At 41.1% G+C, this 26230-nt stretch overlaps 1 protein-coding gene and 1 non-coding gene across 7 annotated transcripts in view; both read right to left on the reverse strand.

Annotated features, from left to right (window-relative positions):
* The window catches only part of LOC132824423 (serine/threonine-protein phosphatase 6 regulatory subunit 3-like), a 143411-nt gene that overhangs the window by 97718 nt on the left and 19463 nt on the right, over positions 1–26230 (reverse strand). For all 6 annotated transcript variants that reach the window (XM_060838892.1, XM_060838891.1, XM_060838890.1 and 3 more), the window contains exons 2-5: positions 14199–14431; positions 8493–8679; positions 4617–4754; positions 4081–4146 (exon numbers count right to left, since the gene is read on the reverse strand). In XM_060838892.1, the coding sequence (XP_060694875.1) occupies positions 4081–4146; positions 4617–4754; positions 8493–8679; positions 14199–14425 (618 nt within the window). In that variant the 5' untranslated portion in view covers positions 14426–14431. The remainder of the gene's footprint in view (positions 1–4080; positions 4147–4616; positions 4755–8492; positions 8680–14198; positions 14432–26230) is intronic.
* trnav-aac (transfer RNA valine (anticodon AAC)) lies at positions 24067–24139 on the reverse strand. Its single transcript has one exon. It is a non-coding gene; the product is annotated as a tRNA-Val (tRNA).

The raw sequence follows: 26230 nt of genomic DNA on the forward strand, positions 1-26230 counted from the left end.
AACCATTATATTCTGCTTGAAGCTTTTTATTAAATAAAAAAGAGCTAGCAGGGATGTAAGATGTACAGAATCATAAACTGAACAGATGACTTTTATAATAATAAATCAGTAGTCCTACACGAGACTAAGCTGAACAGTAGAGCTGTACAGCACGGAAACAGACCGTTCCATGCTGACAAACTATCCCTAATTAATTTTGTCCCATTTGCCAGCATTTGGCCCATATTGCTCTAAACCCTTCCTATTCATATACCCATCCAGATGCCTTTTAAATGTAATTGTAACAGCCTCCACCACTTCTCCGGCAGCTTATTCCATGCATGCACCATCCTCTGCATGAAAAAGATGCCAGTCATGGTCGCTTTTAAATCGTTCCCCTCTCACCTTAAGCTATGACCTTCTACAGAGGTCACCCCTCAGCCTCCGATACTCTGGGGAAAAATAACTCCAAGCCATTTAGCTGCCGCTGGTAGCTCAAACACCCTGGTAACATCCTTCTACGTCTTTTCCAAACCCTTTCAAGTTTTGCAATATCCTTTCTAATAGCAGGGAGACCAGAAGTAAACACAGTATTCCAAAAGTGGCCTAACCAATGCCCTGCATAGCAGCAACATTTCCCTCCAACTCCTACACTCTATATGATATGACCAATAAAGGAAACAAACCAAATGCCCTCTTCATTATCCTATCTGCCTGCGACTCCACTTTCTAAGAACAATGAACTTGCACTCTAAGGTCTCAGCAACACTCCCAAGACCTTACCATTAGGGTGTAATATTCCTGCCCGGATTTGCTTTTCCAAAATGCAGCACCTCACATTTATCTAAAATTAAACCACATCTGCCACTCCTCGGCCCACTGGCCTATCTGATCAAGATCCTGTTGCATTCTGAGGTAACATTCTCTACTATCCACTACATCACCAATTTTGGTGTTATGTGCAATAGTTTTAACCATACTTGCTATGCTCACATTCATACCCTTTATATAAATGACAAAACATTGTGGACCTAGCACCAATCCTTGTGGGACACTGCTGGCCAAAGGCCTCCAGTCTGAAAAGCAACCCTCCACTACCATCCTCTGTCTCCTACCTTTCAAGTCGGTTCTGCATCCAAACAGCTATTTTTTCCTATATTCCACGTGATCTAACCTTGCTAACCAGTCTACCATGTGGACCCTTGTCGAACACCTTACTGAAGTCCATTACTCTGCCTTCATCAATCCTCTTTGTCGCTTCTTCAATAAAAACTCAAGTTAGTGAGACATAAACTCCCATGTACAAAACCACGCTGACTATCCCTAATCAGTCCTTGCCTTTCCAAATACATGTAATTCCTATCCCTCAGGATCCCCTCCAACAACTTGCCCACCAGTCATATCAGGCTCACTGGTCTGTAGTTCCCACCTTTCTTAAATAGTGGCACCATGTTAGTCAACTTATAGCCTTCTGGCACTTCACCTGTAGCTATCAATGATATAAATATCTCAGCAAGGAGCCCAACAATCACCTCCCTCGCTTCCCATGGAGTTCCAGAGTACGCCTGATCAGGTCCTGGGGAGTTGTCCACCTTTATGCTTTTTAAGATATCCAGCACCACCTCCTCTGTAATATGGACATTTTTCAAAACATTGCTTTTTATTTCTCTAAGTTCTCTAGCTTCCATATCCTTCTCCACAGTAAACACTGAACCCAAATACTCATTTAGCATCTCCCCCATCTCCTCTGTTTCCAAAAGTAGGCGGCCTTGCTGATCTTAAAGGGGCCCTATTCTCTCCGTTGTTACTCTTTTGTCCTCAATATATTTGTTGAATCCTTTTGGATTCTCCTTAACCCTATTTGCCGAAGCTGTCTCATGGTACCTTTTTGCCGTCCTGATTTCTGTCTTAAGTAAATTTCTACTATCTTCATATTCTTCTAGGGATTCACTTAATTCCTGCTGTCTATACATGACATACGCTTCCATATCTTCACCAAAACCTCAATTTCTCTAATCAACCAGTATTCCCTACATGTACTAGCCTTGCCCATCACCCTAACAGGAATATATTGTCTCCGGACTCTCACTATCGCATTTTCGAAGACTTCCCAATCGTCACTTTACCTGCAAAGGTCAGCCCCCAAACAAGTTTTGCAAGCTCTTGCCTCATACCATCAAAATTGGTCTTCCTCCAATTTAGAACTTCAACTTTTAGATCCAACCTATCTTTTGCCATCACTATTTTGAAACTAGAAGATTTATGGCCACTGGCCCCAGAGTGCTCCCCCACTGATACCTCAGTCAGCTGCCCTGCCTTATTTCCCAAGAGAAGGTCAAGTTTTGCATCTTCTCTAGGAGGTACATCCACATACTGAATCAGAAAATGTTCTTGTACACACTTAAATTCCTCTCCATCTAAACCCTTAACACTATGGCAGTCCCTGTCTATGTTTGGAAAGTTAAAATCCCCTACCATTACCACCCTATTATTCTTACAGATAACAGATTTCCTCACAAATTTGCTTCTCAATTTCTTGCTATATGGGAATTGATAGTACAAGATGATCATCTCTTTATTTCTCAGTTCCACTCAAATAACTTTCCTGGACATACTCCCAGGACTATCCTGAGTACAACCGTAATGTTATCCCTAATCAAAAGTGCCACTCCACCTCCTCTTTTGTCCCCTTCCTGTAGCAACTATATGCTGAAACATTAAGCTGCCAGTGGTTTCTATCCCTGAGCTATGCTTCTGTAATTGCTATTGTATCCCAGTCCCCATGTTCCCACCCATGCCCTGGGTTCATCTCTCTTACCGGTCTAGCCTCTTGCACTTAAATAAATGCAGTTTAATTCATTAGTCCCACCTCATTCTCTGGTTTGTTCCTGCCTGTTTGACTCACTCCTTTTCCCAACTGCAACATTCTCAAAGATTGATCACTTTTCTCACTATCACCCTTCTTCCATGGAGAGTGAAAAGTATAGCTTTAGCTGAAATTCAGTCTCACCTGAAAGTTGAAACCCTAGAATCTGAATTGCAGGCATAACATCTGCAATCCAACCACCTTGCAATCAACACCATGCTGGGTTTCAGACACACAACCTGCACTGTGCCTGAACTCAAAGTCCCAAAGCCAGCCCTACAATGTTGGATTGTCCACAAAAGAAACACAATAAACAATCACATTTGAAGATAACCTAATCTCAATTACCAACCTCTCAGCATGGCTGATGCAGTTCAAGTCTGGGAAAATAGTCATAGAGACATTAAGCATGGAAACAGACCCTTCGGTCCAACCAGTCCATGCCAACCAGATATCCCAATCTAGTCCCACCTGTCAGCACCCAGCCCATATCCCTCCAAACCCTTTCTTTTATATACCCATTCAGATCCCTTTTAAAATGTTGCAATTGTACTAGCTTCACCACTTCCTCTGGCAGCTCATTCCATACACTTACCACCCTCTGAGTGAAAACGTTGCCCTTTAGGTCTCTTTTATCTTTCCCCTCTCACCCTAAACCTATGCCCTCTAGTTATGGACTCCCCACCCCAGGCAAAAGACTTTGTCTATTTATCTTATCCATGCCCCTCATGATTTTGTAAACCTCTTATAAAGGTCACCCCTCAGCCTCCAACGCTCCAGGGAAAACAGCGCAGCCTGTTCAGCCTCTCCCTATAGCTCAAATCTTCCAATCCTGGCAACATCCTTGTAAATCTTTTCTGAAGCCTTTCAAGTTTCACAACACCTTTCCAATAGGAAGGAAACCAGAACTGCAAGCAATATTCCAACAGTGGCCTAACCAATGTCCTGTACTCAATATTCTGACCAATATAAGAAAGCATACCTGTTTTTCAAACAGATAACACAAAGGTACCCACTTTTGAACAATTTCAGTTTGCAGCTCGCCAGAATTTTGTTATTTCACACACTGTACTCAAGATAGAGCCAAGGCAGTAATTATTGCTACTTATTTGGTACGTTCTGGCGACTGAGAGAATAAGGTATGCTGTAAGGCTATACTTCAGTACACAGCTATCCATTGAAGATTTTTTAAATATAGAATTAAGCAGAAATAACATACTTCTGCATCTACTTACATCTTCATCATTGGACGGGTGTACCATTTCTATTAGTTGCTGAATAATCTTTTCCTCATTCAGCCACTGCAAAAATTTTAAAAAGTAAAAGCAAAATATAATTAAATATATAGAGCTTAAGTTAATGCTGAATTAGAAACTACCTTTACCTTCAACTATCATTTAACTTCATAACCAATAAACAAGATATTCAAGTTAATCGCACTTTAAAACACATCTGCAGCTATTGCTGTTATTCACCATGCCATAGTTATTGAATTGACTTTCAACTATTTTTTGTTCCTGCATGTACACATTATTTCTCCTATCCTCATCAACCTGCAATGAAAAATCACTCTGTCAAGCCAACTTTGAAGGACTCTCTTTCAAGCTTTTCTTTGATTGTGGCTTTGCACATTACAGGAATATTGAATTAGGGCAAAGTGCTTAAAGTACTTGCCTACCAAGTAAACACTTTAGAAATACCAGTTCTTTAAGTAAGAATAGATCTGTGTTAATTGTTTAATACAACAAACACCAAATGGTCATCGACTTACATTTAAAACATCCTGTCTCAGTTGTGGTGGCTCAACACATGTCAATAGCCTGAGCAGTAAGTCCATGAGCGCAGAGGTTCCTATGTGTTTCAACAGTAAGCTTACAAATGCATCCCTCTTTCGTAAAAATGTGATAATCTGCAAAGAAAAAAAACACTTTAAACAATATGCGCCACAGTCAGTTATAATATGTGCAAACAGAAATTGTGGAATTCGCCACTTCCCCTGCCACCCATGGGCAAAACCAAAGCATCCATTTTGAGGCAGTCAGTAAAATGTCAATTTCCATGATCCTAAACATTCAAAAACATTTTGGTTTATAAATGTTTCAGTTTGTGTTTCCGGTAGGGTATTAAAATAAACTTTGAGAAACAGCTTTTCAAAACAGTTTCAAAAGATGCCCTGTGCTTCAGATTTCAAATAGTAATTTGCATTTTTGTAATACATTGAAATGGCAGAAAATTATACAAAGGGTGTCTCACAGAAGTGTAATCAGAAAACGGACACCAATCCTAAGGAGGAGATTATTCAAGAGGGATGGCGAAAGGAAGATCCAAAGAGTTTAAAAACACAAATCCAGAATTTAAGAACAAGAGCAAATCACTCACTCTCTCAAACTTTTAATTATGGATGATATATATCACATCTTGATTTACCTATCTTGGCTCCACATCGCTCTACACCCTTATTTAATTAAAAACTATGTCCCATCTTGATAGCTAAAAATATATCAGGCAGTGCAAGCAGTCCCTCAATTACAAATGAGCTCTGTTCCGGAGTTTGTTCAAAAGTCATTTTACACGCAAGGTGGAACACAACGTGCCTGTTAACATAAGAAATGCTTGTATGTCAGATCTTTAAAATTACACCTCTGTATGGAATCACATTCATCAAAATGAAAGTCCATTAGTCGGACATTCATAAATTGGGAACCCCCGGTAACATGATGCAGGAAGGAATTTGCACAGCTGGCCAGAGAAAGAGGGCATTCTTGGTGAGGGGTAATGAGGATGTGGTGGAGCGAATCCCACAGGTAAGGGAAAATCCATTCAAACATTATACCATAGGGAGATGACTATTTTAAATGAAAGGACACGTAGCCGGGAGAAACCAAGCACAGTTGGGTTAATGGTAGGAAGTGAAAATAGCTCAGCAAAGACAGGATTGGTAAGTAATAAACTTGAAGCAATATAACACACAGGCAACAAAGTTTTGGGTGAAGCAAGCCGAAAGCTAGAGGTGAAAGAAGAGAAGGCCGTCGGAATCACTGAGTCCAACAAGACTCAAAACATGCACAAGATGTGTTGAAGCAGGCAATGCTATGGAAGCAAGAGCAAATGATTTTTGTAATCTAGATCAGCCTGAGACAATAACTGAGGAGAATGAAGTTGGTGAGGCAGTTTTCTCAAATTTTGGCTGGAATTGGGAGTTTCAACCAGGATTGGATGTTGAACAATCAGACTGAGCACACAGAATAGATACTGAGTGCCATTAGCACGCATATGTAGATTTTCTTAAAAATCAACCTGTTCAAAGATCTCAAGCAATAGTGATTTGTAATCAGAACTCCTGGTTCAGAGGCAGGGACATTACCACTGCATCACAAAAGCCCGAGGCATCATACGTAAGCTGATCTCATGCCTAAGGATGTCATATGCAAACAATATTTGGAGATCAAGGGCATATGAAAGGGAAAGCATGAAGGTGCAGTTGCCTGTCAAAGTTTACATGGAGAAAGTGAGGTCTGCAGATGCTGGAGATCAAAGTCGAGAGTCTGTTACTGGGGAAGATACTAAACGAGTATTTTGCATCAGAATTTACTGTGGAGAAGGACATGGAAGATATAGAATATTGGGAAATAGATGGTGACATCTTCAAAAATGTCCATATTACAGTGGAGGAAATGCTGGATGTCTTGAAACACAAAGGCGGATAAATCCCCAGTACTTGATCAGGTGTACCCGAGAACTCTGTGGGAAGCTAGGGAAGTGAATGTTGGGGCTCTTACGGAGATATTTGTATCATCGATAGTCACAGGTTAGGTGCCGGAAGACTGGAGGTTGACTAATATGGTATTACTATTTAGGAAAGCTGGTAAGGAAATGCCAGGGAACTATAGTTCAGTCAGCCTGATGTTGGTAGTGGGCAAGTTGTTGGAGGGAATCCTGAGAGACAGGATGTACATGTATTTGGAAAGGCAAGGACTGATTAGGGATTGTCAACATGGCTTTATGCATGGGCAATCATGTCTCACAAACTTGACTGAGTTTTTTGAAATAACAAAGAGGATTGATGAGGACAGAGTAGTAGATGTGATCTATATGGGCTTCAGTAAGGCGATCAACAAGATTCTCCATGGGAGACTGGTGAGAAAGATTAGATCTCATGGAATACAGAACCATTTGGATCCAGAACTGGTTCAACGGTAGAAGACAGAGGGTAGTCGTGGAGGGTTTTATTCAGACTGGAGGCTGTGACCAGCGGAGTGCCACAAGGATCGGTGCTGGGTCCTCTACTGTTTGTCATTTATGTAAATTATTTGGACATGAGCATAACAGGTATAGTTCATAAGTTTGCAGATGACACCAAAATTGGAGGTGTCCTCCTAAAGTGGACAGCAAAGTAGGTTACGTCAGATTACAACGGGATCTTGATCAGATGGGCCAGTGGGCTGAGAACTGGCAGATGGAGTTTAGTTTAGATAAATGAGAGGTGCTGCATTTTGGGAAAACAAATCTTAGCAGGACTTATACACTTACCGGTAAGGTCCTCAGGAGTGTTGCTGAACAAAGAGACCTTGGAGTGCAGGTTCATAGCTCCTTGAAAGTGAATAGGATAGTGAAGGCGGCTTTTGGTATGCTTTCCTTTATTGGTCAGAGTATTGAGTACAGGAGTTGGGAGGTCATGTTGCCACTGTACAGGACATTGGTTCAGCCACTGTTGGAATACTGCGTGCAATTCCGGTCTCCTTCCTATCGGAAGGATGTTGTGAACCTTGAAATGGTTCAGAAAAGATTTACAAGGGTGGGGCCAGGGTTGAAAGATTTGCGCTATAGGGCGACGTTGAATAGGCAAGGGCTGCTTTCCCTGGAGCGTTGGAGGCTGAGAGGTGTACTTACAGAGGTTTATAAAACATGAAGGATAGGATAAATAGACAAACTCTTTTCCCTGGGATAGGGGAAGTCTACAACTAGAGGGCATAGGGTTAGGATGAGAGGGGAAAGATATAAAAGAGACCTAAGGGGCAACTTTTTCACTCAGAGGATGGTAAGTGTATGGAATGAGTTGCCAGAGGAAGTGGAGGAGGCTGATTCAATTGCAACATTTAAGAGGCATCTGGATGGGTATATGAAAAGGAAGGGTTTGGAGGGATATGGGCCAAGTGCCGGCTGGTGGGACTAGATTGGGTTGGGATATCTGGTCGGCTTGGACGAGTTGGATCGAAGGATCTGTTTCTGTGCTGTACATCTCTATAACACTGACTTTAAATGCCGACCGTCACAAATGCCTACTTCTTATGAATTCTTTTTAAAAATATATGGAATACTCTTTTCTCATGATAAATCTGAAACGCGGGCTCCACAGCACTGATGATGTCTCCTAGCCAGGGGACGAAACGTTTGCAACCAAAACTTCCAGCTCGGCGAACAGAACCACTACAACAAGCACCCGAGCTACAAATCTTCGCACAAACTTTAATTGATAAAACTCAGACAGCAGTACCAATGCTGAAGTCTACCAGTAATTTGGGATATGGAGTGGAGCTTCAGTCTCCACACTGTGTAGAGATTCTAAACGAAAGCAAAACTAACGCAGCCTGTATTAAATGGTTTTCTTTGGTATTAAATTATAAAACCGACATCCACATGTTCCTACCTGGTCAGGTTTTCTGCTGATAAGAATGCTTAGCACCTTACTAAAGAAACTGGCAAGCAAAGGATTAAGTGGTGGCTCATTTTGCAGAAAGCTGTAAAGTCGTGTCAACAAAGGTTCATCTTCTGCCAGTCGGTCATTCAGTTGTGCTACATCTGACGTAAGTAGTTCGCACGATATGTTGGGGTACCTTGAAGAAAAAGAATTTTAAACTAGGACAAATTAAGTTTCATTCCAGTTAGTCCTTTGCAAAAACCTGCAGTTGTTTAATAACACCATATCAGTTTAACAGCCCATTTTACTCTATCCTTAAAACATCACACTGCCTGCCACCAGACATGTCATTTTGGTCTCGCCATAAAAAAAGACTCAGCTGTTGTTTGACACAGGGGTCTCAGCAATAATGTAAAACAAAAACTGCAGGTGCTGGAGATTTGAAACAAAAACAGAAATTGCTGGCAAAACTCAACAGACCTGGCAACATTGGTGGGGAAAAAAAAGAGTGAATTAAAGTTTTAAGTCAAGTAACACTTCATCAGGACTAATAGCAGGAAGCAATGGTATTTATGCTGAAGGGGTGGTTGGGGAGATGTAGAAAGTGGGCGAAGAGATGAGCAGTTAGGTGGAGTTGCAGCAAAAGGGTGATAGAGACAGACAGAGAGGGACAGACAGAGAGGGACAGACAGAGAGGGACAGACAGAGAGGGACAGAGATAGATGATGAAAAGGACAGGCAAAAGAGGCAGTTACTGATTTTCATTTATAACATATATTTTAGTCATAAAAATTAACTTATTTACATATGGTCGCATATGACGAAACAAAACAAACATTGGAGTTTGACTCTATCTGCAAAAAAACTCAAGGCATTTGTTGGTTGGACAAGACTATATTTACATACATTGTGGCACAGGGAGTGCCTGATAATTGAATGGACCTCCATTTAAACTTCAGCAGAAAGACCTCAGACAGTTGTCTTTCCTCACTGCCCAAAGCTTTAATGCATCCCTCAGCACGTAGTCCTGCACCTTGGAATGTGCCAGTCTGCAACACTTGATCAAGGTCAACTCCTTGCTCTGGAAGACCAACAGGTTTTGGGCAGACCAATGACCTTCTTTCATTGGGTGGATAATCGTCCAAGTGCATCCAGGGAAACAGACACACTGACACCACAGAAAAAAACAGGTAGCTTGTTGGGATACAGAGTACCCAGGTGTACATGAAAGATCTCACAGGTAGTATCCTTCTCTCACTAGCCAAATGATGGCTTGGAGCTTGGAAAGTTCTGTGATGAGGCATGCTGCCAAATGACTTCAATCTGCTCAGGGGCCAACCTCCCTTTGCAACAGTTGTGACATGTGATTATTGATAGAAAGGAAACTGAGTATATGGTAGTGAGGGCCGAGTGTGGGAGAGAATCATGGATCCCTTATATAGTGCGGAAAGACACCAGCAAGTCCACACCAACCCTCCAAAGAGCATCCTACCCGGTTCCACCCCTCTGCCTTATCTCTATAACCCTGCATTTTCCATGGCTAATCCATTAACATGGCAAATCCTTATTAACGTGCAAATCTTTGGTCTGGTAGAGAAAACCAGAGTACCCAGAAGAAATCCACACAGAAGAACGTGCAAACTGCACACAGCTACCTGAGGCTGGAAACAAACCCTGCTCCCGGGTGCTGAAGGCAGCAATGCTAACTACTGAGCCACCATGCCACCCAAGGCTCTAGGCAATGTTGAAAGCGACCCTTATAATATGTCATAATAAGCCTGAGAGAGAGTGGAGGAGAATGGGTTGGCTGTGCTATAAATAATCCATATCAGGACAGGACTGGGTGCGATGATTGGGTTTTAAAAAAAAAAGACGGACAGAATCAGGCTCTAAAGTTAACGTTAATAATCTAGCTGTTGAGTCCGAGATACTGCAGGGCCCTCAAGTGAAAAATGAAATACTGTTCATTAAGCTTGTGCTGAGATTGGCTGGAACACTACAGCATGCTGTGATAGAAATGCTGGCCAGTAAACACAGTGATGCATTGAAGTGGCAGGAAACTGAAAGCTCAGGTTTAAAATCTGATTGAAGATTTGTAGCTCGGGTATCCGTTGTTGTGGTTCTGCTCGCCGAGCTGGAAGTTTTTGCTGCAAACGTTTCGTTCCCTGGCTAGGGAACATCATCAGTGCTGTTGGAGCCTCGTGTGAAGCGCTGCTTTGATGTTTCTTCTGGTATTTATATTGGTTTGTTCTTGCCGCTTCCGGGTGTCAGTTTCAGCTGTAGTGGTTTGTATATGGTGTCCAGGTCAATGTGTCTGTTGATGGAGTTTGGGGATGAATGCCATGCTTCTAGGAATTCTCTGGCTGTTCTGTCTGGCTTGTCCTATGATAGTGGTGTTTTCCCAGTCAAATTCATGTTGCTGGTTGTCTGAGTGTATGGCTACTAGAGATAGCTGGTCATGTCGTTTTGTGGCTAGCTGATGTTCATGGATGCGGATTGTTAGCTGTCTTCCTGTTTGTCCTATATAGTGTTTTGTGCAGTCCTTGCATGGTATTTTGTAAACTACGTTAGTTTGGCTCATGCTGGGTATTGGGTCCTTTGTTCTAGTGAGTTGTTGTCTGAGCGTGGATGTTGGCTTGTGTGCTGTTATGAGTCCTAAGGATCGCAGTAGTCTGGCTGTCAGTTCTGAGACGCTCCTGACGTATGGTAGAGTGGCTAGTCCTCTATCTCTAGTAGCCATACACTCAGACAACCAGCAACATGAATTTGACTGGGAAAACACCACTATCATAGGACAAGCCAGACAGAGAACAGCCAGAGAATTCCTAGAAGCATGGCATTCATCCCCAAACTCCATCAACAGACACATTGACCTGGACACCATATACAAACCACTACAGCTGAAACTGACACCCGGAAACGGCAAGAACATCCATCAACAGACACATCGACCTGGACCCCACATACAAATCACTGCAGCTGAAACTGACACCCGGAAGCGGCAAGAACAAACCAATATAAATACCGGAAGAAACATCAAAGCAGCGCTTCACACGAGGCTCCAACAGCACTGATGATGTTCCCTAGCCAGGGAACGAAACGTTTGCAGCAAAAACTTCCAGCTCGGCGAGCAGAACCACAACAATGAAAGCTCAGGGTCATTTTTATGGGTAGAATATAGGTGATCTTCAAGCAGTCACCCAGTCAGCATTTTGTCTCCCCAGGGCAGAGGAGACCACAGTGAACAGTGAATACAGTATTATAGAATGAATGAAGTGCAGATAAATCACTGCTTCACCTGGAAAGTGTGCCTGGTGTACTGGATAGTTAGGAGGGAGGAGATAAACAGCCAAGTGTCATACTTTCTGTGCTTGCATGGGAAGGTGCCATGGATATGTAGGGAAGCTGAGAATGGATGAGTAGTCCAGGGAACCCGTGCAGTCCTGCGGAATGCTTAGAAAGGATGAGAGGGAAACGTGTGCCTGATCATGGAATTCCACTGGAGGCAATGGAAATGGCAGCTTACAATCCTTTGGATGCAGAGGCTAGTGTTGTGCTGAGGATCAGGGAGACCAAATTGTTGTTGTGGCAGGGAAGAGAAGAGGTGAGGGCAGAAGTGTAGGAGATGGTCAGTCAACCTGAGCAGCAGGGAATCCTTAGTTGATGAAACGAGTGGACATTTCTGAGGTCCCCTATGGAAAGTGACATCATCAGAAAAGATGTGACTGAGACAGAGAAACTTGAAGAATGGGATGGAGTTTGTACTGGAAGCAAGGTACGAGGGTGTATTGTCTAGGTAACTTCTGGAGTCGGTGGGTTTGTAATGGATATCGCTGGCCAGTCTAGTCCCAGAAATGGAAACAGAGATGTCGAGGAAGGCAAGTGAGAAGGCAGAGATAGACCAGGTGAGGGTGAGGGTAGAATAGAATTCTAGAAGTGAAAGTGAAAAAGGTTTCCATTTCTTGACGAGAATTGGAAGTAGCACAGATGATGTTATCAATATGTTGAAGAAACAGTTGTGGTGAGGGGCCAAAATAGGACTGGAACAAGGAATGTCTCACGTACTCCACAAAGAGAGAGGCATTACTGGCGCTCATGCAGACAACCATGCTGCACCTTTGATCAGAAGAGGAGAGAGAGGAGTTAAAGGAGAAGTTGTTCAAAGTTCTCAACAATTATGTTATTTAGAAACTATTAATTTCACTTTGAGCTTAGCTCAATGATAAACTCTTTCTACCAGATGGTTGTGGCTTCAAGTTCCCGTTCAAGACTTTATACATAATTTGGATTGCAATGGTCTTGTTGTGCAGTAGTTCCCTACCTCTGAGCAAGGATACCTGGGTTTAAATCATATCTGTTCCAGAGGCAGTAATATCTCTGAACAGGCTGATTGGAAAATATCCATAATCTAGTTGACAGATCTGTGCAGTAGGAGTAAACAGCTACATTGTCTGAGATGACTATGTTCGGATCAGACATTTAAACAGTGGCCCTATCAATTCATTCAGCTGAAGACATAGGACACAACGACAGTATTTAAAGCAGAGTATGGAAGTTTTGCAGAATCCTAGTCAAAATTGCTCTTTGACTTAACAAGACTCATCTGGAAAAGAATCAGTACAGCAATACATTTTAGTTAATAAAAAAAATGAAGCAGACTGTTAATGAAAATTTGTGCTATAGATACTCCAGGTAAATAAACAGTGATCAGCATGAACACAAAGATGGTCATCAAAAGGCCATCTGCACATGCACATCAATTTCTGGAAACAGACATGACTAATCCAGAATGAAACAGAGACATGATGAAATTGTATCAAAAGAACACCGACTCTGAGAATATGCTTTCAGCAATGTCTTCAACCCAACCGTTATCTGGTACTTCAACCACACATGCTAAAAAGGTCCGGAGTGTAGTCATTTACTGATAGTTCTACAGTGTTCAGTTTTATTCAAATACCTGCGACAATAAAACAGTCAACACTACTCTAATGCATTAATAACTTTAACATCAGCTGACAAGCAAAATATTTGTACCTTTACAATGTTAGCTACCAGCTAATGGCCGGATGCCTGATTTTCTGTTCCACCCCTCCCTTACTACTCTCATAACATGTCTTGATTTTTCAGCACTGAAATGGAATCCCAGTGGAAAAAAGTTCAAGAATGCCTGAAATTGATTTTTGTCAAATTTATGCAAAAATCACAAGAATGAATGTATGAAAATTGATTAATAAAGACAGATGTCAAGACTTAAGGTACATCCCTTAAAATGTATCAGATTCATCATGGCATCATTAGTTTTCTAAAGTATGTTTTTTAGCAATGCTTTAGTGTCATGAATTTCCTTTTCTAAAACAAATAGTTAATCATCCAACATTCACCCATCTTTAACAAGAATTAAATAACAGTAGTCATTTCTAGGCTCCATATTAAAATCCATTAATCAAGTCTCATTTTTCAAAGGTCAAGTTATAGCTCAATATACTGTAAAATCACCAAAGTCCTACTAATCATTAAGCTACTCTTTTATTGGAGAGATGGCTGGTGGTAGTTTAACCTGAACGTCAAGTTGAGAAGGAGTCCTTCATGGTAGCCTTAGGATGGAAGAAGTGAATGCATACTGTTGGCATCACTCTGCATTGCTAACCAGCCATCAGCCAACTGAGCTAACCATCTCCTAAGTGTCCACTTTCAATAATAATATTTTCTTACTTGTATTTCATCTTCTCATCCATATCATCTGGTGGCTCTTGAGTGATGTATGTGACTAGATCTTCCATACTCTGTGATCGGACCAAAAAGTCCAAGAGCTTGCGGTTCTGAGCTTTACATTCCTGCAAAACATCTTCTTCGTCCATTAGTTCAGTCAGAGTCACATCTTCCTTCTCTAGAAGTGTATCTATATGGGACGACGTGTGAAGATCGAACTTCCAAAACATGGTTCACTAATATGGAAGATAAACAAGGTCACTCAGAATGCACATTTAGTTCAACAGGGGAGGGGGGAAAAAAAACTCCATGCTGTTTACATCAGAAAACAGGGTATGGTTCTCTGGTATCTCAGCAGGCAAATGTATCACCTTAACACAAGACAAATTTGAATGAACAGGAATCAAAAGTTCAAATCACTAATATATGCAAGTGTCGTTTGAAAACCCACACAAAAAAAAAAGAGGACAAGGAATACAACAAGATGAACAAGGAGTCAAACTACAAAGCAATAAAAGTACAGCAAACTTTGTTTTAACTGGCACCTTATGAAGTAGCACTCTCAATAAAGTGGTTAAAAAATACATCTGAAATACTGGAAATTTACTGTACTATCACAATCTTCAAGTCGTCAGTTAGGGTTTAAGTGAGAAGGCTTTCTGCCAATATGTTTTATTTAAATAATAATATAACTTTGCTTTGAGTTATGCTATAAATAAAGTACCACAATGATGTGTGTATCCCTGCAATACGTTTAATTTACTTCATGCAAACTTTTACACTGATTATGTGGACTTCTTGATCAATAGGAATATCTGATCAACAGACATACTCCTGGTCCCATTGATGTCAGTTAATAAGTTTGCTGTACTTTAAACACTGACATATGTATATGAAGGATGGAATGGTCAATGGTCAATTTTACAAGATTAATGTACTGCTGATATAAGCAAGCCTACAATATTCACTTCATGGTGAAAATTTGGCGAGCATCTGTATTTTGATGGATAAGTTAAATGCTAGGGAAACTGTGGTAATATTAGTCATGGAGGGAAAAGCAATAGGAAAATACTCAAAATTGCTCTATAACTAATTACCAATCTCAGAAGATTTCTGAGTATTCTGAAGATTTGTACAAGGGAATACTTGTTTGTAACAGTGCAAACAAGGTAGTGGAAAACGAGACAAAAGAGTGTGGAATTGCAGGCAAGGGAGTTAAGAAAAGCTTACTTAGTCTCACTATAAATGAGTCCAGTTCACCGATCCACAATTTCATAGTGAATAATTCCATGTTGCTCTCTGAAGCCATAATATCCTGCTACCTCAATTTTCGGCTTCAGTTTTCTTCAACGTAATCAGCCATTGGATGAATTTTTAAAACATTTGTTGTGCACATACTTTAGGTTGTTAGGTTACAAGCGATATACCTATTTCTTTTTTAACATTACGGTAGGACAGTTTATTCTCAATTTTGAGCTCAGCATTTATCTGGTCATATGAAATGAGACTTCAATACAGTCACAGATAGCCAGGTCGATTAACAGAATGTCAAGGGATCAACAGGGACCCACTACCATTTTACTTTGGCTGGCAGGCTTGGTTACATTTTAGCAAGGTAGTCGTTACACAAGACTGTACTTCCCCTTGAACACAATATAGTTTACTGTATTTGAGTAGTACTGACGACAACATAGATTTAACTTAACTTTCAGCAATTAGTAAACAAACACCTAACACCAAGTACTTCGCCTTTCACTTCCATCAGGCCTTTCAACCTGGCTGCGATCTTTGCAGACACAATACTTCAAAAAACATTCAATGCCATTAAAGAATGTAGTATGGCCTAAGGATTTGAACAGCATTTTGTACATCAATTTTCTTTGGTGCAATGCTAAATTATATTTTGGTAGATAGAATTTTCTTTTCTTTCTCATTGCCAGACCTGACTCTCAAAACCAGTCTTTGATTTTACTGTGCCTGCCTGATACGTTTTGAGAAAATTACCAGGATTAGGAGTGAGTAACAAAGATTGGCCTTGCCAGTGACACACGTCCTATAAAAGAATTTTTAAAAGTACATATCAACCCTTTTTAGTTATACCAATGACTATTTTAACAGTACATCTGTGCCTTGACTGAAGCTGTATACCATTTATCCACTGAAGAACCACCTGAAAGAGGAGTGGCACTCAGAGTTAGTGCCTCCAAATAAACCTGCTGGACTATAACGTAGTGTTGTGTCATTCTTAACTGTGCCCATCCAGTCCAACACCGGCACCTTATCCGTAATCAGTTATCAGTAGCCTAGCCATTATTTAGAAAGCACATTCAGTTCCAATGAAGAGTATTTCAAAATGAATTACAAATGGTAATACGTTCCTTTGATATGTCAGCAGGTACAACCATTTTGGGGAGGTACTGAATATAGTTGACAGCTTTTGCGAAAATTCCATTCTTTCAAGACAGCACCATTACAACTCACTTAATCCTGGAAGGATTTCAAAGTCTTCCAAAACAAACAACCAAGACTTTACTACCCTACTCATCTTGAAGGATATATCAAATGGTTATATACCTCAGAGCCAGAAGGTCTGTGCTCAAGTCCCACCTGTTCCAGAGGTATGTAATAACATCTCTGAACAGGTTGATGAAAAAGAATCTAAAACACTTACTCCTGCAGATACACTGTATATAATTAGTTACTTGCTGCAGGGTGCACATTTAATTTCCTGATTCCTCAAAGTCTGTTCACCAATTACAAGGCACAAGTCAGGAATGTGAAGGAAAGTTCTCCATTTGCCTGAATCAATGTGACTCTAACAATACTCATAGTATTCAATGCCATCTAGGACAAAGCATGTGATCTCTACCATGCTCTTTCCCCACCTAAAAGGACAAATGCAGCAGATATATGGGAACATCTGTACCTGCAAATTCCTAAGTTCATCACTTTCCCAACTTGGAACTATATGACTATTTCTACACTTTCCTTTGGTCAAATTCCTGGTATTCCCTCCCTGACAATGCTGAGGCTGTAGTTACACCATTTGGACTGCAATAGTTGAAGGGGGCAGCTCACTATCATTACCTCAAATGCAATTTGGAATGGGCAATAAACACAAGCTCAGCTAGCAACATCATATGCCATGAATGAGTACAGGTATCCAGTCAGAGATGAGTCCACAACATTGACTCCATACCCCATGAAGCCTTATGGCTTCAGGTTAAACATGAGCAAGGAAACCTTTTGCTGATTACCATGTATTGTCCTCCCTCAGCTAATGAATGAGTAATCATCTTCAGCAACATTTAGAGGAAGCACGGAGGGTGGCAAGAATGGGAAAAAAAAATGTACTGAAGTTGGGAATGTCATTGTGCACCGCCAAGAGTGGCTCAGTAACAGCATTACTGATTGAGGTGGTTGGATCCTAAAGGACACAGTTGCTAGGTGAGTCTGTGGCAGATGATGAGGAATCCAAAGAAGGGAAAAATGTACTTGACCTCATCCACACCAATCTGCTAGCTACAGGTGCAACTGCCCATGACAGTATCGGTAAGAGTGATCACCACACAGTCCTTGTGAAAACTAAGTCCCATCATCACATTGAGAATACCAGCATCATGCTATGTGGCACATATTCAAATCTAGTAACTGAAGACTCGGCGTCAGGAGATGCTGCTGGCCATGAACAGTAGCAGAATTGTACTCCAGCACAATCTGCAACTTCAAGACCCAAACCTCCACTCCACCATGACAATCAAATTTGCTTTAATGGAATGTGCAGTGGGCCATGCTTGGAGCAGCACCAGGTATATCCAAAACGGAGGGGTCAACCTGGAGAAGCTAACAAACAGGACTACAGCTCTGCCCTTCACTTGCTGCGTATGCTAAGTGACTCCATAACTAACAGACCAGATCTAAGCTCTGCAGTCCTGCCACATCCAGTAACAGAGGACAACTCACTGGAGGGGGCAGCTCTATAATGTGGAAGACCCGACCATCAGTGCAAAAAAGGCTGAAGCATTAAAGTAATTTAGTTCTTGTACCAAAAGTCTCTAAAACTTCCTCCAAGAGAAATGTTCAATTAAAATGACAGGCTCTATTGCCAAAAATGAAGTGGAAAACTAGAAAAATGACATTAATAACAAATCATATGTTTCAGTTTTTAGGCTTTTGAAAGTTGAAAGCAGCATTGATATTTTCAAGCAAGGTAATCTTTTTAGTCATTTTCTTTTCAAATGATAGTTTACTGATGTATGACATTTGAAGGCATTGCAGAATAACTCAGCTGTTCTGGGAACACCACTACACAATGGATGTTCTGGCAAGATTTAGGAGAGACTAATCCATAAGATTTATCTAAAATGCATACTGCAACCAAAAACATAAGGTCAATGTTTGGGCAGGAAATTAGCTCTAGTAACACAAATGACTAATTCTCTATAATTAATAACTTGGGGGTGGATTGGAGAACACAAATCAAAGCATTTTCCTATATTGCTTTCTCTTCTTTGACGGAGGTATTCAAAAATTAATTTGCATTCTACTAAATTCAGCAGTTAAAGTCTTATGTTGTGAAATTTAATGAAAACTTGGACAACAGCTGCACTCAAATAGTCACTATAAAACTTTTACCTGAAAACAGCTGGCGAACTAATGCCAGTTACACAACAAATGTCATAGCTGAACTCCTAAGAATTATTTTACAGCCCCGCCTGCACCTCCCCACCCCACCAGAGCTTTTTTAAACACTTTGCTGTCAAAGTTTATTTACCTTTGTCTTTAGATTAAGGTATCAGCTTCATTCATTAGAACTGCATATTAGACAAAGTGCCACAAATTATAGCAGCACCCAATTAAAATCTACACAGAACATGAACTCTTATGATTATTTGGCATGATTTTAAGTCCACAATTCAAATCAAAAGGTATTGTTTTCTCCCATAAAGCAGCAGAAAGAAGCATTTACAGGAATTCCCTATCTTTGATTAAGAGCACTCCCTTTCATATACAAGGAATTTATGTAAACCAAGATTTATTGATCTCAATAAACACAAAACTGTTTATAACTGAGTAATCTCTTTCAATAGAGACTTGGTTACAAGGGGGTCAGGACTGGCAGTTAAACCTCCAAGGATTTTCAACTTATCGAAAAGACAGGATGTCAGCAGAGGGGGTGGGGTTGCCTTGTTAGTTAAGAACAAAATTAAATCTATGGCACTGAATGACATAGCGTCAGATGATGTGGAGTCTGTGTGGGTGGAATTGAGGAACCACAAAGGCAAAAAAACCATAATTGGAGTTGTGTACAAATCTTCTAACAGTGGTCAGGACCAGAGGCACAACATGTACTGGGAAATAGAGAAGGCATGTCAGAAAGGCAAGGTCACAGTGATCATGGAAACTTCAATATGCAGGTGGACTGGGTAAATAATGTTGCCAGTGGATCCAAAGAAAGGGAATTCATGGAATGCTTACACAGGATGGCTTTTTGGAACAGCTTGTCACGGAGCCCACAAGGGAGCAGGCTATTCTGGACCTAGTGCTTTGCAATGAACCAGACTCTATAAAAGATCTTAAAGTAAAGGAACCCTTAGGAAGCAGTGATCATAATATGGTAGAGTTCAGTCTGAAGATTGAAAGAGAGAAGGCAAAATCAGATGTAATGGTGTTACAGTTAAATAAAAGGTAATTATGAGGGCATGAGAGAGGAACTGACAAAAATAGACTGGAAGCAGAGCCTAGCGGGGAAGACAGTAGAGCAAAAATGGCAGGAGTTTGTGAGTATAATTGAGGACACTGTACAGAGGTTCATCCCCAATAAGGAAGATTATCCAGGGAGGGATTAGACAGCCATGGCTGACAAAGGTAGTCAGGAAATGTATTAAAGAAAAAGAGAGATCCTGTAAAGTGGCCAAGAGCAGTGGGAAGGCTACAAAAACAAACAGAGGATAACAGAGAGTAATAAGAAAGGAGAGGAGCAAATATGAAGGTAGGCTAGCCAGTAATATTAGAAATGATAGTAAACGTTTCTTTCAATACATAAGAAACAAACGACAGGCAAAAGTAGACATTGGGCCACTTCAAACTGATGCAGGAAGCCTAGTGATGGGAGATAAGGAAATAGCAGGAGAGACTTAACAAGTACTTTGCGTCAGTCTTCACAGTGGAAGACATGAGTAATATCACAACAATTAAAGGGAGTCAGGGGGTTGAGTTGAGTATGGTTGCCATTACAAAAGAGATAGCGCTAGAAAAGCTAAAAAGGTCTTAAAATTGATAAATCTCCTGGCCCCGATGGGATACATACTAGAGTTCTGAGAAAGGTGGCTGAGGAAATAGCGGAGGCATTGGTTGAGATCTTTCAAGAGTCACTGGAGTCAGGGAAAGTCCCGAATGATTGGAAGATCGCTGTTGTAACCCCCTTTTTCAAGAAAGGATCAAGACAAAAGATGGAAAATTATAGGCCAATTAGCCCAGCCTCGGATGTTGGTAAAATTCTAGAATCCATCATTAAGGATGAGGTTTCTAAATTCTTGGAAGAGCAGAGTCTGATTAGAACAAGTCAACATGGATTTAATAAGGGGAGGTCATGTCTGACAAATCTGTTGGAATTCTTTGAAGAGGTGACAAGTAGGATAGACCAGGGAAACCCAGTGGATGTGGTCAATCTAGACTTCCAAAAGGCCTTTGATAAGGTGCCACACGGGAGGCTGCTGAGCAAGGTGAGGGCCCATGGTGTTCGAGGTAAGCTACTGGGATGGATTGAGGATTGGCTGTCTGACAGAAGGCAGAGAGTTGGGATAAAAGGTTCTTTTTTGGAATGGCAGCTGGTGACAAGCGATGTTCCGCAGGGTTCAGTGTTGGGGCTCCCAGCTGTTCGCATTACATATTAATGATCTGGATGAAGGGACTGGGAGCATTCTAGCGAAGTTTGCAGATGATACGAAGTTAGGTGGACAGGCAGGTAGTACTGAGGAAGTGGGGAAGCTGCAGAAGGATCTAGACAGTTTGGGACAGTGGTCCAGGAAATGGCTGATGGAATTCAACGTGAGCAAATGCGAGGTCTTACACTTTGGAAAAAAGAATAAAAGCATAGACTACTTTCTAAACAGTGAGAAAATTCATAAAGCCAAAGTACAAACGGATCTGGGAGTGCTAGTGGAGGATTCTCTAAAGGTAAACATGCAGGTTGAGTCCGTGATTAAGAAAGCGAATGCAATGTTGTCACTTATCTCAAGAGGGTTGGAATATAAAAGCACCATTGTCCTACTGAGACTTTATAAAGCTCTGGTTAGGCCCCATTTGGAGTACTGTGTCCAGTTTTGGTCCCCACACTTCAGGAAGGACATACTGGCACTGGAACGTGTCCAGCGGAGATTCACACGGATGATCCCTGGAATGGTTGGTCTAACATATGAGGAATGGCTGAGGATCCTGGGATTGTATTCATTGGAGTTTAGAAGATTAAGGGGAGACTTAGAGACGTACAAGATAATACATGGCTTGGAAAGGGTGGACGCTAGGAAATTGTTTCCGTTAGGCGAGGAAATTAGGACCCGTGGACACAGCCTTGAAATTAGAGGGGGTCAATTCAGAACAGAAATGCAGAGACATTTCTTCAGCCAGAGAGTGGTGGGCCTGTGGAATTCATTGCCGCAGAGTGCAGTGGAGACCGGGACGCTAAATGTCTTCAAGGCAGAAATTGATAGATTCATGATGTCTCGAGGAATTAAGGGCTACTGGGAGAATGCGGGTAAGTGGAGTTGAAATGCCCATTAGCCATGACTGAATGGCGGAGTGGACTCGATGGGCCAAATGGCCTTACTTCCACTCCTATGTCTTATGGTCTTACTACACATGGGGACACCTCCCACCACATACATGGCGGGCACTCATGTGGCTGCCAACATGGTCTATCTGAGATACTGCAGGCAAAGATGCCCTGAGGCATAGTATATTGATGAGACCAAGCAGAGGCTATGGCAATGGATGAATGGACACTGCACAGTAATCTACAGACAGGAGTGTTCCCTCGGAGGGCACTTCAGCGGTCCGGGACATTCAGCATCAGACCTTCAAGTGACTATCCTCCAAGCCGAACTTTGGGACAGGCAACAACACAAAGTGGCCAAGCAGAGGCTGATAGCTAAGTTTTGTACCTACGAGGATGGCCTCAACCAGGACTTGAGTTCATGTCACATACAAGTGACCCCACTGCACTACAGACACTTCGACAGACACGCACACTCATGCAGACTCTCTCATATGCTCATACATACACTCCCACACGCACCCTCCCACAGACTTAGACACCTTAACACACACACACACACACACGCGCGCGCTACCCGGCCCCATACGCACACACCCACATAAGTTTGTGGGGTGAATTTGTATTTACAGAATTACATTTTACTTTGCTCAAAAACTGCATGAGTCCATGTAACATTCTGTAAATCCCCTTTTTTTTGATGAGGATCAGTCTGAACATGGGCACAGACAGCCTCACAGATGGCACTTCACACCTTCAATGCATTATCTGGACCAACATGGGACCTATAGTTAAAATTTAACTTGAATGTAACTTGAAGAAAGTTCTGGAATTTACATATGAAAGAACTGAAACCAACATGTCCATTCTAAAAGATGAGAGACATCATATTGTAAACTTCTGCTATAAAGTCTGTGTGCTACGATCTTATACTCCACGACCACTTAATGAAGGAGCAGCACTCCAAAAGCTAGTGCTTCTAAATAAACCTATCGGACTATAACCTGGTGTTGCGTGACTTTTAACTTCCAACACCAACAGCTCCAAATCAGTGTACACAGTCAGTTCTAATATAGGGTCAATCTAAATTGTCAATTCCTCACATGGTCATACTAAACCATGTTGCAGAACTGCAAGAATTCCCTGTTCTCCCACAACTTTCAATTTATAATTCTCAATACTCAGGAACTTCTAAAAACTAAAGTATATTCAGCACCAAAATGTGCATGACTAGTAGTTAGTTATGTAGATCACTTGCATAATTAATTGAAACATACAATGTTAGAACTCTAAAATTTGTGTACTCTATTCAAAAATATTCACATTCTCTGCACAACTCTCCACTTCCTTTTGCCAAATCCATTGTAAGAATCAACTGCTTACCAATCAAAAAGGTGGCAACTTGGTCTTTTGCATCTGCTGTGACACAAGTTGAGCATCTCCATTATCTTCTTTGCCATCTTCACACATCCAAGCACTATAGGCTTCCCCTCTGAAGTGTATTCTATCAGTACATGTTCACTTTTATGCAGTTAATCAAGTAGAAAGAACCCCAAATAGCAGTCAACATTTTCATATTGGGAATTACAGTGCATCACACTCCTCATTTTCTGAAAATAAGGAACTGCTTTTTCAACCCTCCCTGATCATTCCAACTTGCAGCACACCTTGCTCCTTCTCTCTTAGAATCCACTCCCAAGCCCTCATTTACAGCAAGGGTCTAAAAAAAAACCTGCAAATAGGGGAGGTGTGAGCGGAAGAGAAGTTGAAACAATTAGTGCTAAGAGTAGCAAGAGATAGCAAGAGGATTTTGGGAGTTAGGTTTAAAGTAGCCAATAGGTTCTTCATGTAAAAATACTGGTCAGGACGTATCCCACCCATACCATTTGTTTTCTTGTTGGAAAATGATTTTAGTTTAGGAGGTTTTGTACAATGCTAAACAAACTAAGTGTACTTGACACTTCACAAGAAATTACATCAGTCGCACGTTTCCTTTCTGTCAACCTAAGCTTTCTTTACCACCTCCTCCTTATTGTTTGTCAAACATCCTGACTTTGTGCTAAAGTGTACTATATACATTACAAAAACATCTTAAAGCGTTTCCGCCCGGTTTCGAACCAGGGACCTTTCGCGTGTTAGGCAAACATGATAACCACTACACTACGGAAAGGGGCTTATGCCCGAAACGTCGAATTTCCTATTCCTTGGATGCTGCCTAACCTGCTGTGCTTTAACCAGCAACACATTTTCAACTGTAATTTCCAGCATCTGCAGACCTCATTTTTTACCCTATATACATTACAAACTCAGTTTAAGATACCTTAGTTACCAAAAGATCAAAAGGTACACAAACTTTAACAGACTCAACTTGGAAATAATTTGAGGTTTATAGAACGATGAATAAACTGTACAGTAGTGCCTCGAAATATGAACGACCCTGTTCACGAACAAATCGGTTTACGAATACGATTGTTCGTAAAATTTTGCTTCAATGTACATACGAAATTCAAGGTACGAATGCAAAAAGCCCGCGCACAACCCACGTGGTTTTATTGTTCTGCTTTGCTACGCGCGCTTTGAAAGCAAAAGCTCTCGGGTCCCGCATATCTCATTCAGTTCATCTTTGGCACGCGCACTGTGAACATCGTTTGTTGCTACGTCCAAGCATTCTTACGCTATCCGAACAACGGGAAAAGTGGATTCAGTTCGCAAACCGGGTCCCAGAACTGATTAAGTTCGTAAGTCGAGGCGCTACTGTACAGGCTTTAACTTGACCAATTACCTTAACTAAATAGATTAGGTAGGATCGGGGTTGTACATAATAGTCATACAAGGAAAAACCATTTTAAATGCGTATTTTCTGGATAGCAGTACATTTCAAACAGGTTTCTGGCTCAAGTGGTGAGTGATGATTTACTGAATGCTTTCCTAAACTAAAATCTGCTACTAGCTGGTACAGTGGTAATTTTACAATGCTAAAAGATGTGATTTTAAACTGGGAAAATAGATTGAAGAGCAATTTATCAGTTTCTTCCCCACCCCCCACTCCCCAACCTTGAGCTGGCCCAGAATTGCACTTTAACCTCTTCTAGGAGATGTCATGACTCATGTATACAAAGAAATTACTTAAGGTACTAAACAGTGATTTCAGTTGAGAGAAAGTGATCCTTTATTAAGTAGTCAGTATCTCAAATTAAGCAATATGTAACTTTGTTATCCTGTACAAGAACAAGAATTATACATAGCAGTAAATACTGTAGTTGCAACATTTCATGTTGTGAATATTGTTGATTTCATCATGCAGTGAACTGGAAAACACTTTCAAATATGTACAATCAAAATAGAGTGGAATAAAACAGAAAATATTGGTCTAGAACCAAGAGACACATACATAAAAGCAAATGCAAAAGGTTTAAGACAAAATAGAAATTTATTTTTGAACATAAGAGTCATTGTGAAATTAAACCCATTCTAACAGGTTAAAATATCATGAAAATAAAGGAACACAGAGGTGATGCAGCTCACGAAGAAGTCAAAATTTATGTCCTAACTTCTTGGTGAGTCTTTGTAATGTAGCAAAGAAGTTCAACGGTATGGTTCCCAACTCTCAACAAACCTTTGGGAAATTTTGACTCTTGTCCAGTTAAGAACAGATCATATTGGCTGAATTTTCTCAGTCTCACAATGTCAAGGTAGTTAGGAGAATGAGAGACATTCTTGATGACCAGAAAACAAAGTCTGATGTTCTGCATAAGGTTTTAGTAGCTAGATGGGAATCTTGCAACTGAGCAGCGAGGAGACCATTTGTTTGCATTAACAGCTCACTTCTCACTTACATGCACATTGCTATTTTCCCAGGCGGCAGAGTGAAATTCGCTGACACCAATTCCCATCTTGCAACTCAGAAGTTAACTGGCAACTCCAGCTCACATTGATCTTCTCCAGGCACCTATTCTGGCAAGCATTCCCCAACATCTTAAGGCTCACATTCATGCAACTTTAAAAAAATGTTCTTGGCCTGCAAGCATCACCAACAAGGTGTTACTCACTCCAAAAGTGCTTGAGGGGAGAGATACTAAATGAGGATTCTGCATCAGCATTTACTGTAGAAAAGGAGGTGTAAGATATAAAATGTAGGGAAAATAGATGGTGACATCTTGAAAAATGTCCACATTACAGAGGTGGGGGTGCTGGATGTCTTAAAACACATAGAAGTGGGTAAATCCCCTGAACCTGATCAGGTGGATCCTAGAACTCTGTG

This window comes from Hemiscyllium ocellatum, chromosome 18 (assembly GCF_020745735.1).
Source record: "Hemiscyllium ocellatum isolate sHemOce1 chromosome 18, sHemOce1.pat.X.cur, whole genome shotgun sequence".
Lineage (NCBI taxonomy): Eukaryota > Metazoa > Chordata > Chondrichthyes > Orectolobiformes > Hemiscylliidae > Hemiscyllium > Hemiscyllium ocellatum.